This window comes from Myotis lucifugus, unplaced genomic scaffold, assembly GCF_000147115.1.
Source record: "Myotis lucifugus unplaced genomic scaffold, Myoluc2.0 scaffold_70, whole genome shotgun sequence".
Lineage (NCBI taxonomy): Eukaryota > Metazoa > Chordata > Mammalia > Chiroptera > Vespertilionidae > Myotis > Myotis lucifugus.
In genome coordinates this window covers 3422097-3434019 of record NW_005871118.1, presented here as the reverse complement: position 1 = coordinate 3434019, position 11923 = coordinate 3422097, and the positions used below count along the sequence as shown (strand labels likewise).

Genomic DNA, 11923 nt, shown 5'->3' with positions numbered 1-11923 from the left:
CACGGGTTATGCATATATGCATACAAGTTCATTGGTTGATCTCTTCCCAACCACCCTCCCCTGCAGGAAGGAATATTTTTAAACTAGCAATATCAACACCAAATGCAAGGAACTCATTATATTTGATTTCATTTCAAGTCACCTTACAAATACGGTCTTTGAAGCATAATGAAAACACCCAGAGACATAAACTGCTGCTTAAAACTGTCCCCTGTAGAACTTATCCCTTCTGCTGCAAAGAGATGAAAAGGAAAATATTTCCAAGTGTTCTGAGTTCCTTACTTAACAGTCATCATATGAACTTCAATTGAAAAAAAAAATGAAAGGGTCACCAAGTGTTTAAAAATCTGCTTTAATTATATTTTCATGAATTCCTGGAGAACATCATTGCAGTGAATGTTACAAAAAAGCAAAGAGAGACATCTGAACATGCAATAAAAAATGGATTCACAGTGAAAATAATGTATGTTGGTACTAAAATATAGTTACTTGGCTCCCTGAAGGAAAAGATTTCTTCTAATTATCTATTCACTTGGGTTTTATTAGGATAAAGTTTTGTGGGGGTATTTTTTCTCAAAAGCTTTGGGGGAAGTTTTCAATTTCTGCTACCATTGTTAGCGTCTGGAAGTCCCTCATTCTGAAAGCCATTATTTGCAGCCTATACTTTAATCAGGAAATTCAAAAGTACAACAAACAGCTTGGCAACTGTGTTCTTGTTACATACAAAGCCATTAGCAAAAATATGTAACAAAATTTATGTAAAACAAACAAGTTTGTCCTTATATACAGGAGTTTGCTTTATTCCACCCCCTCACCGCCTGCTGTAAAATGAGAGGGTCTTGTGGGGAGTAGCTACCAGAACTCTTATTCTGGTTGGGGGAGAGAAATCTTAAAAGGTAAGGTAACTATTTTAACCACCTTTTAACCGAGTTGTAAAAACGCATCTGGGCTTCTCAACAAAGGAGGAAAAATAGGAACGATGACAATGGCTTTAAAATAAAGAATTCATCCCTCCGTCCTTTGCAAAGCTTCTTAGCTAACTCAGGTTAGAGAGTGAAAATGACTACATTGGTGACTGTGATTAGAGGTGAAACATACGTACACTGTCACCCAAGCCACTGAGAAGGTTCGCATGTAGGGCATGCACATATTTCATACCGACAGAGTTTACACCACAGGGGAGAAAGATCATATAGGTGCGTGGGGAGTGCCACCCAAATCTATACATAAACGCAGGAAGAACTCATGGAGTCAAAGGGAGACCAAAACACAAGTTTAAAAATACCTGTCCAAATCATTTCAAAGCCAAGGACCCTGTTTACTGAAAACTCTTGACAGTCCTGCAGAATACCTTGTAAACATGGAAAATGCGGCGTTCTGTAACTCACAGTCTCAAAAGAAAATAAATTTCTGGTTTATCATCGCTGCTTGGCTCTGTCTGCAAAACAGAATGATCCGAACAAAGCTGATCGGTGTGGCCTGCGTGCAGGGCTGTGCATGCGCCCTCGGGGATGCCCCGGCCCTCCACGCCGCTGCCCTTGGCGTTGCTCAGGTAGCCGGCTATGTAGGAGCCCGTGGAGTGCCGGTTCCCCGCGGGCACGGGCGCCGTGGGCTTGTTTCGAAGAACCACTCCACCCACGTGGGTGGGGTTCACACCCTTTTGCTTGTTGGCTTCCTGCTTCTCCTTGGCCCGGCTGGCAATATTGCGTACTCTGCTCTGACTCCTGGATGACAGCTTTCTGACCAGCGCCCTGGGGAGCTGATTGGCATCCTGCTTTGCATACAGCACCTGGCAGCTGTCTTCCTGCTCCAAGGACACGAGTTTCCGCAGCTGCTCGGTCAGGGCATCCATAGGCTCTAACGACTGTGTCTTCACAGCCACACCCTTCCTGTCTCGGATGCCCGTTGTCACAAAACTCTTACTGATACACTGGTACTTGCTTTCGAAATTGCAGGCGATGTCCTCCGACGTTAAGTCCCCCAGGCTTTTGGATTTGCAAGGACTGGGCAGCTTCAGAACAGACAGAGGAGGCTGCTGGGGCTGCTTGGGCACAGGGGCATGCAAGTCTTGGGCACCAGACGGGGGCACACAGGTCTGGTTCATTTTTGCATCTGAATTGGAGAAGTGCTTGTGCATAAAACCAGCACCCTGATAGGCTCGACAAGAACGACTTTGATTTTTGACATCTTGACTGGTGTTGAATATTTCTGAGACAGGGGGGTGGAGAGTCGCTTTGCAGTAGCCGTTTCTCAAGCCTCTTTGGAAATGGTCCACCACATCCCGGCTGTACTTCAGTTGGAAAGGAGAAGCAAGGGGACTTGTGCCTTCTCGCCTATAATCATAGGTGGTTATAGACAGATTTTCTGAGTCTCCATCGATTTCCACAAGACTGCTCTCCCCAGAAATTAGACAGAGTGTGGGGTCAGCTATTCCGTCTCCCAGGGTCAGGTCGGGGGAAGGGGCAAGGCTGTTCTTCAGGATTTCCCAGTCTTTCCCATCGGTGGGACTTTTTGGTAACCAGCAGTGAGAAGTGTTAGAGGAACATGGCAGGTTGCTCTCCGTGGCCCCTGTCTTGGCCTTAGCAGAAGGGTCATCATCTAGTTTGGCTTTAGAGACGTTAGGAGTGCAGGTAGTTTCACAAACCACTGTGTGTGTTGAGCGTTCAGAGGCCTCAGGACTTAAGAATGCAATCCGCTCAGGAGTTGAGCAGAGTAAGGATGCCTTGGGTTTTCCCTTGGGAAAGTCATGCTGGAAGGGCATTTTTAGGTCCATGGTGGGCAAGGGAGGATGGTCTGACCTCATACGGGTGCCATGAAGAGGAGAAACAACTGTGAGGTTAGCCTGATCCCTGGTCTCCTCAAACTGGCCAATCAGTGCTGAGATGGAGCTGCCCGGCTCGTTCTCATTCGTTAAAGTGACATTGTCGATAAGATGGGAAATGTCACTCTCCTGCAGAATCTCGGTAGAATGTAAGTCAGGTGTGTCAGGACAGAGCGTAGAGACGTCTGACAAAGAAAAGGATGTTGTAGCTGGACCCTTACCGCAATTACCATCCACGTTTTTAATCTCCAGATCGCTCTGAGAAAGGATGCTTCCTGACAAGGTGCTTTTCCCTTCCACAAAGCCCCCGGTATTCCCGTTCTCCTTAGTTTTCACACCATACCGATCATGCGCTAGGTTAACTGCAGGATTAAGAGCCAAATGCTTCTTTGGGGAGAGGGATTTGTTGCGGCATCGGTGTTCCTGGCCATCACCTGACACTGTTGGTTTGGTTCTCCCACCCTTGGGACCTGGCACTCCCTCCTGTTCTGTGATTGACATCTTGGTAGTAGAAATAGCAGAGTCCCCTTGGCTGATGTCTTTGTGGAGGAGAGCGCTGGAGGAAGAGGACAACTTTTTGCTGAAATGTGGAAAGTGTTGATCTTTTATACTTGCCTTCCCATTTCTGCTGCCATCCTCATCTTCTGCTGAAGGAAACAAACAACATTTTAGGTGACATGTAGCATTTTATGTAGAAGCTGCACACACTCATGTTTGTCTTCAGACAGACAAATGGGGAATGTAAATCTGTCACATCATGAAAGGATATAATTATGGATTGCATAGATTTTCAACAAAGTATCTGTGTGATGAAGAAATGGTAAAATATATGTATAGGAATTTCACTGAAGTTTCCCTTTGAATATCTATTACATCAGTGGAGGATGTAATATTCATTATCCAAAAAAAAATGTCAATGAGTTACCATACTTTTATAGTGAGGATTACCTTAAGTTGTTTCCTATTCAGATTTGTACTACACAGAAGCATGGCAATAAAAACAGAACAAGACAGCTCTGTTAAACAAAGTATTGTGGTACCTGTAAGCAAGATACTATAAGTTTTCAGAGTTAAGCATGTTTTAAAAGTACAAATCATATTATTTTTAAAAATCATTCTGGCAAAAGATATAATTAATTTCTAAAACAAAATGGAAGGTGCAATAAATATATTAAAATGTCAATATATTGTCTTTAAAATGTAAAATTGAAGAATTGGTCACTAATTCTATCCCCTTGTGAATGCCTAATTTTCTGTTATCATATTTTTGTTTCTAGTACACACATTTTATATTGCAATCTCCCCTAAAAGAGGCAGCAAAATATCAAGCACAGTAAGGAAAACTGTAAAAACACACAAATCACAGCAATTTGGGGTACCCCATTATGCTTATTATAGTGCTAAGACAATATTGGGTGTTTAAGAATTCTTGAACATGTTCTTTTAATAGTATTTCAATGCTTTCAGTCATAATCTATAAAAAAGAATTTGTTTAATTATTAAATATTTTCCTAACTAAAAATATTCATCATAAATCTTTGATAAGCCCTAAAATTATAAGGAAAATAATTAAATTTCCAATGATGTTACCACTCAGAGTCAGGCACTGTAAGTTTTGTAGAGGAATAGAACTATGTATAGAATTTTCTATTCAGCATTTTCTCCACTTAATATTTTTTCTACATAATAACTTGAATCATTCCATGGCTATGTATTGCTCCATATTTGCCACAAATTTTATCTATACATATACATATACATATATGAAAGACTAACTTATATAATTGTTTTTTAAATGGAAAAAAGAAACATCACCTCAATATTACTTTCTAACTCACCTTAATAGTATTAACATCTTAATTTTGGCACTGACAGAATAACTACCAATTTTTATTAAATATAGTTTTATTTTCCCCCAAATGGAATTCTAATATAAATTTTGAATCATGTATTTCATCTTTCCTCTGATATTCCTCTTAGCAAAAATTTCAGGCTTTTAAACTCCATTTTCTCATTCAAATAAGCCATTCAAAAATTGGTGTGTCTCCCTAGAATATCTTTAAAATAAAAATTAATATAAGCAAAATGGTGCTTGTGAGAAAATCGATTATTGAAATTAGATTGCATGATAAAAGGATAATTTCCCAAAAGAAATAGATATCACATTCTACTTGTCTGAAATTATTCTGATTTAATTAAAACATACTTGTTTCAGAGACATCAAACGAAAACAGTTTTGGTGCTAAATTATCTAGAATAAGGCAGGAGGAGTCACCGACACAAGCCAAGAAGTCTTCAGTACACTGCAAGGCAAGCCTCACTGTTTATCAAGGTCTTGATATGAGTGAGGTATTATGGCCAAATTAGGGGAAAAGCTGGGTAACACGCTTGAGGAGCCTATGACCGGGAAGGAGCTGCAGGCAGGCTGCCTTCCCAGCAGCATCCAGGGATCAGGGAAATGAGGCCACAGGAAAACAGCGCCTGAGCTACCTCTGAGGAATCCGAGATGTTTAAGTGAAGATAGTAACTTGCTTTAACATCTGGTTTTCCCTCTTTCTCCATAAACATTCCCAGTCACAGAAATGTATTATATGTTGGGGAGAGAAATACAACTATATGCAACTTCAGAAAAATCAACACGTTCCTATTCCACCTGAGAGCAATCAGTATATATGGCACCCACCAGAAGACCAAGGTCTCTGCTCATAGTCTGCAGGCTTCACCTCTCCCTACCAGACCCAACAGATCCCTGCAGTCACACCTGCTGGTGTCTCATCACTCACTGTCACTCTCAGATGTCAATGTGAGTTGAGGCTTAAGCTCTTCTACCACCCTCTCCCCAAAGTTTAAAATCTGGTCTAAAAAAATCACTTTAGTCCGGCCGGTGTGGCTGAGTGTTGACCTATGAACAAGAAAGTTATCGTTCAATTCCCAGTCGGGCACATGCCCGGGGTTGCAGGCTCAATCCCCAGTAGGGGGCGTGCAGGAGGCAGCCGATCAATGATTCTCATCATTGGTGTTTCTATCTCTCTCTCCCTCTCCCTTCCTCTCTGAAATCAATACAAATATATTTTTTTAAATAACTTTTTAACAATTACTTATTTTTCAGTGTGTTTTACTTTGACTACAAAATGTCAACCACATTATAATAACTAGAGATCAAAATGCTGCTTACAGGGTCTCTTTTTAGAGAAACTTAAAGCATCTTACCCAGAGAGTTTTCTTTCCCGTCGGTGTCTTTTGCTGTTTCGGACACAGGCAGCGACAAAGCCCCTAGAAAGCACTTGTCAACAGGCATCGAGACCGGGCGCACCTGCAGGCTCCTCGTGGTCCTCCTCACAACACCATCCTGATCCCTTGCAGCCTCGGACACGGAGTCCTTTACCTCCACCACTTCCTGGAAGCCCATTTTGCTCTTTTTCCTGCCTTTGGCTGGCGCGCTGGCCGTGCGGCGCAGAATCCGATCTCCAATCGATCGCTTCCGCACATAATGGGAATTGCTTTCTGAAGAACTGTGCCTGGGATTCTTATTGAACAGTCCCTTCAGACCTTGGAGCTGTCTGTTCTGGAGATACAAAAGGACCAAACTCAAAGTCAGCAAAGGCAGTGGTGTCAACAACTGGCATTTCTTAAAATGACAGCTCCATGAAAAATGGAATACAAAATGGAAATTTTCAGCCATTGCAATATATTCAGACCAAGAAACCAGCAGCTCACAGCATGTTTGCACAACGTCATGCACGTCTGATCCATCTTTACTTTGTGAGGAAGGCAGCCTTCCAGAATTTTCCTACCCGGAGGTGACGAGGGGGCAGGAAAAGTTTTCACAGTTAACAGACTGTTAAAAACTTCAGCCGCCTTAAAGCAACGGATGTGTGTTTCAAACTGGTAAGCGGGAAAATGGAGTGACATGAGAGAGCATGAGGCCGTAACTGTTTAAAAAAGACATATGTCAGCAAGAACACAGCACCATGCTGAGCAACTACCTTTGTAGCTCCTAGAAAGTGCAATATAGTGTAACTGGGGTTGAGTATTAAAGGGCTCCACTGCAAGGAAAGAGACAAACAGACAAGACACAATTTGGGCTCAGTTCAAGGTGGCGCAAGTGAAAACAAAAGAAAAAAATGCATATATGCTTCTATAAACCCTGTCTTGAGGTTTCAGTGATTTTAGCCACGGGTTCATTCATGGCTCCACTCACCACCACCACCGCATGGCGGTTTGTGCATCCCAACCCAAACAGACCTTGAAAGTAATAAATTATATGACTTCTAAATGGACACTTGTTTAGGAGAGAGAAGTCTGTGGGACACTTTCTTTTTCATATTTTAATTTATTTCTGGACCAAGTTTTAAACAGCTTCTGAATTTTATTATTTCTGTCAAGTATGATAAATACTAGAAAAACTACTTCGTTACCCTGGGATTCCTAGAAATTCAAGAGTCATTTTTCGATCGTTTATATTTGTGTGTATTTAGGCCAGAGGAAAAGATATCAACAAGAAGCACAAATAGAAACCCAGGACTAAACGTAGAAAGTCGAGGAATAAAACTACATCACTCTTTGAAATTAGGATTCTGAGACATCCCATCACCTATGATTGATGTGAGAAACATACACGCCTAATCGAGGCTGAATTCATCCATTCCCTAGCAATTGCCTTGTAGTCGTGGTAATATCAATATCAGCCAACATTTTTGAGCATGTATTGTGTGCCAGGCAGATTTCCAAGGACAACATTGATTTATTTACGAGGTAGGTACTATTTTTACTCCACATTTACAGGTGAGAAAGCTGAGGCATAGAGGATGTATATGCCTCTGCAGCAAAGCTCCCTGCTACACATTCTTCCTGGGAAAGAACACAGCATTTCTGGGCCTTACTCAATGCTCCGAGTCCCTCCAAATCCCATCTGGTTCTGCAAGCGCCTTCCAGTGGCCAAGTCTCCAATTACTTGGCATGACCGGAGGACAGCCTGTTGATTTATCAATCTCAAGGGAGTCGCACAATGAAGTGAGCAGTGTCAGGAGAGAACTAGAATACATTTTTGTGGTCTTTTCTCTTAAGTCCTGTGGGTGGCTTTAAATTCATTCTTGAGTTTTAGGTTTTCTATGAAATACAATGGCATCCGATGAAGGCAGCCTGCCTAGAACTGGCTGGAATCATAGCTTGGCTAGTACAAGTAATTCATCAACAGCTGAGACACTACGTTTCCCATTGCAGCCAAGCGGGACTTTTTAAGAATTAAAATAAAAATCAACATTTAACTCTATCTCCACTGTGTTAACCAATGATCATCTGCGAGAATAGTTTTCTGTCAAGCCCAGAGGGGCCCGCTGAGGGGAAAGGAATGGGCAGAAGGAGCACATGTGGATGGGGACCTGAGCACAGGACAGCACAGGGCTCCCTGAGCTTCCCTACAATTTTCTGTTCGGAGGTACAGTCCTTTGACGCAGTCGGTCAATAAGTAACTTTGTTAAGGACAATACGATGGTTGCAAGCGGCTTTAACCCCTATAATCTTTCTCACCTTTCCAAAGATTTCATTGATTGTTATGTGGACAAATATGGATGCTTCTGTCAGCCCTTCCAAATAGACATGCCGGTAGCCTGATAAGAGAAGAGAAAGCAGTTTTCTTTCATTGAACTTGCATTTGGCTTCCCCACTGGTACAGTCAAATTAGGATTTTGACTTTCCATTTCACAGAGCATGTCAACACACATATTATCATACAACGCGTTTAACATGTCATACATTGTGTATGTCAACATCATATATTAAATCTTCCAAAGAAAACGGAATGGCCAGTCTAGAGAGGAAAGGCCAGGCCATACCTACCAGGCACTAAGCTGCTGAAGGTCACAGTTCTTTGCCCAACGAAGTCTCGTCCAATAGGATCGTGATCCCACACAAGGAACCGAACCAAAGCTATTTCTGGCATGTGTACTGTAAATGTCAGGGTTTCTTCCCACACAGGGTTAAATCCTCAGAGAAAACAGGAAAAGAAAAATCAGAAAAGCGAAGGGATTGGATAAAAATGAATTGGCCACAACATCTGCAAAGCAGGCAGTGAAAATTGCTTGCGATGGTTATTAAACTCATGCAGAAGGCCAAGCCGCCCCAGGATGCCTTACTGAAATAAAGCCTCGGAATTTACCCCATTGCTAGAAAATAATTGGTAAGAAAATTGCCTGTAAATGATTACATCAATTCTAATAATCTTTGATGCCAAATTGCACAGCAGAGAAAGCTCTTTCACGCAATATTCAGGATGCTTCAATGAGGTCAAAGTAGCTATAGTAGGGATCTCAGAATGTTTTAGCATAAAATGATAAAGGATGATTCCCACCCCCACCCCAACCCCCACCAGAGAATTATGCCTCTCGCGCATCAAAAATTCTACTGCTGCAATAATCACTAGCAACTGTTTCATAAGGAAGGTTTCTTGCAGATTTCAATGCTTAGATATCATGCTATTTAATTCTTAAGGCAATCTTCTAAGGGTGGCAGGTCAGGGTTTGTTTTTGTTTTCTTCTATTTAAGAAAAAGATGTATATTACCAACTTTCAAAAATTACACAGGTAACACATGCTCCTTTTTTTAAAGTAGGAAAATAAGTATTTATAAATAATTTTATAGTCGAAAAACTGATGTTCAGAGAAAATAATGTGCCTAGGGACACAATAAGTACCATAGCCTAATTAGACTATTCATTATTGATTTCCAGTGGCTTCTTGTGAAGCAAGACCTTAATACATTCAGATGACATATTTTATAGCTACTAAAAATAAATAGAAAGGTCTATAATTCAATTTAAATTCTAAAAGCAAAACTCCATTTATTTCTTGGTAAGATTCTCTCAGATAAAATAATTATTTAAATTGATAAAAATTTAAGTACTCTAAGTTTTTCCTTTCTAAAAATGAATATAAATTTTATTATAATGTATGCACTAAGGGGCATCAGCATTTAACCCTATTAAACACCTTAGTTAATGGCATAATTATGGACTGAAAAGCATTGAAATGCAGTCTCTCCTGAACAAAAGAAGAGATTTTCTTTGTCTTGACTTAGTGATGACCTCTCAATTACTTCTGGGTGAAGAAAATCTATTGAACACTGATAGGAAAATGCAATATAGGAAGTTCTTAAGCATGGTATTCAAGTAAGAAGTTTGTGCTACTCTTTTACCTCCAAATTCCTCTCCTTAAACTAGTGCTTAGAAAAACTCCCCTTCAGGCCTCTCTTTGAATTTCTAATGTCTCCAATGTTTTGAGAATTGAGAAGAACAAGTATGCAATAATGTTTATCAAACATATGAACAAACACAATTTTAGATGATTGCAAAGAAAAAGACACAAAGGTTGGGTAAAGAAAGCGGTCTTTACATTATAGCCAAAAAGACAAGAATGCTGCCCATTCACCATATATGCATATTTAAGAAGACTTGCCAGAGCATGCTGCCTGAGCCTTAGAGTTTTACATGCTCCAGAAAACAGGAGAAATCATCAGGACATAGATGTGCAAAATAAAAACACAATATAAAAACAGGACAGAGGCATTTTCCTAAGTGGAGTTTTAACTCAGCCCTTTAAAATATAATTTATTCTTTTCATGAGAAAAAAATTTTTGCTTTGAAAGCAAAAATCTTGAGAGCCTGTCCATCAAAACATCTCATTCATTAATCCATGTTTACTTAGTTTTATGTGTTGAATAGCCCTTAACATAAACTCAGATGGCAGTTATGGACTTTAGGAATTTCTGTTCTACGTAGACACATTTTTCTTTTTCAATGCAAATTCTGTTTCTAGAGCACCCTGATTAAAGTGAACACAGATTATCATCTTACCATTGTCATCCACCACACGGGTTTGATCTTTACAGCAATCTACTGGCAATCCAATAATTTCAACTTCAACAAAAGGATCGATGATCTACAAAGAGAGTGTATTATAATCATACATTTCTACACAGGTGTTAATTAATATGACAATACTGGCCAAAATGTCTACATTTCAGCAGTAACCCATTTTATTAGGTGCTTAACAAGAAAAAGAAACTGTACTAGGTGCAATAGATTCTGCTACATGGGACAGAAATTTAAAAAATGGATTAAATTTTTGTTTGCCAATATCTATTAGTGCTATACAAACTTTACCCAATGATCTACAACTTCAGTTCAGGGTATACACCCAACAGATATGTGAGCTTTTGTCTTTGTACAAATGCTCAGAGCAGCTGTATTCATAATAGTGACACTGGAAACAACCTAAATGTCTATTATGAGTGGGATGGATACATTATAAATATTCATTTAATGAATACTATACAACAATGAAAAAGAACAAATTTCTGCTATATAGACATAATGTTGAGCAAGCCAGACACAAAAGAGTGAATACTGTAAAAGTAAATTTACAAAAAGTTTGAGCACAGACAAAATTACTCTCTTATGATAGGGGTTGGTGTTTGATGAGGGAGCAGTACTGACTAGGAAGGACAGAAGCATTCTGGGGTGCTGTCTTTGAACTGGGTTACATAATCATTAATAGAGCTTATCCTCATTTGATTTGTGAATTTTAATGTAGTTAAATCAGTGGTACTATAATATAAATTTTAAAATATTTTAAAAGATTAAAAAATAATCAAAAGAAAAAATATGAGTGCTTATCTTCCTCCCACCCCCACCACATTACCCCTCCTCTAGGGGAAGGCATCCTGCATTGCTGACCATCTGGAAGCTCATTACCTGGTGCAGGTTCCAGATAATGAGCAATGAAGGACTCAAACCGAAGGGACCCAAGAGAGCTCAGAGAATGATTGAAGTCCAAGAAAATACATTTTTAGGAGCTTGGAGAGTAAAGAGAATATAGATTCCTCATCTGTGAGCCGGAGATAACAGTGTCTGCTTCACCCCACTGTAACCCAGGTGAGACACCAGAAGAATGGAATCAGATAGTGGCAGCAAGACCGGGAAGAGATTTGGTAGGTAGGCACCTAGCAGATGGTAATTTACTAGATGTGGAAAGAAAAAAAAAAGTGAAAATTAAAGATGACAATTTCTGATTGGGAGCAAGAAAAATTGTCATTTCATTCTCAGAA

The 11923-nt window shown here is 40.1% G+C and overlaps 1 protein-coding gene across 1 annotated transcript in view; it reads right to left on the bottom strand.

The window, feature by feature from the left end:
* Positions 1-356: 356 nt before the first annotated feature.
* Positions 357-11923, bottom strand: part of PLCH1 (phospholipase C eta 1) — a 163991-nt gene continuing 152424 nt past the window's right edge. Inside the window, exons 19-24 of the mRNA XM_014457180.2 lie at positions 10671-10755; positions 8660-8806; positions 8351-8430; positions 6808-6867; positions 6032-6386; positions 357-3468 (exon numbers count right to left, since the gene is read on the bottom strand). Coding sequence (XP_014312666.1) covers positions 1385-3468; positions 6032-6386; positions 6808-6867; positions 8351-8430; positions 8660-8806; positions 10671-10755 — 2811 coding nt within the window. The 3' untranslated portion in view covers positions 357-1384. The remainder of the gene's footprint in view (positions 3469-6031; positions 6387-6807; positions 6868-8350; positions 8431-8659; positions 8807-10670; positions 10756-11923) is intronic.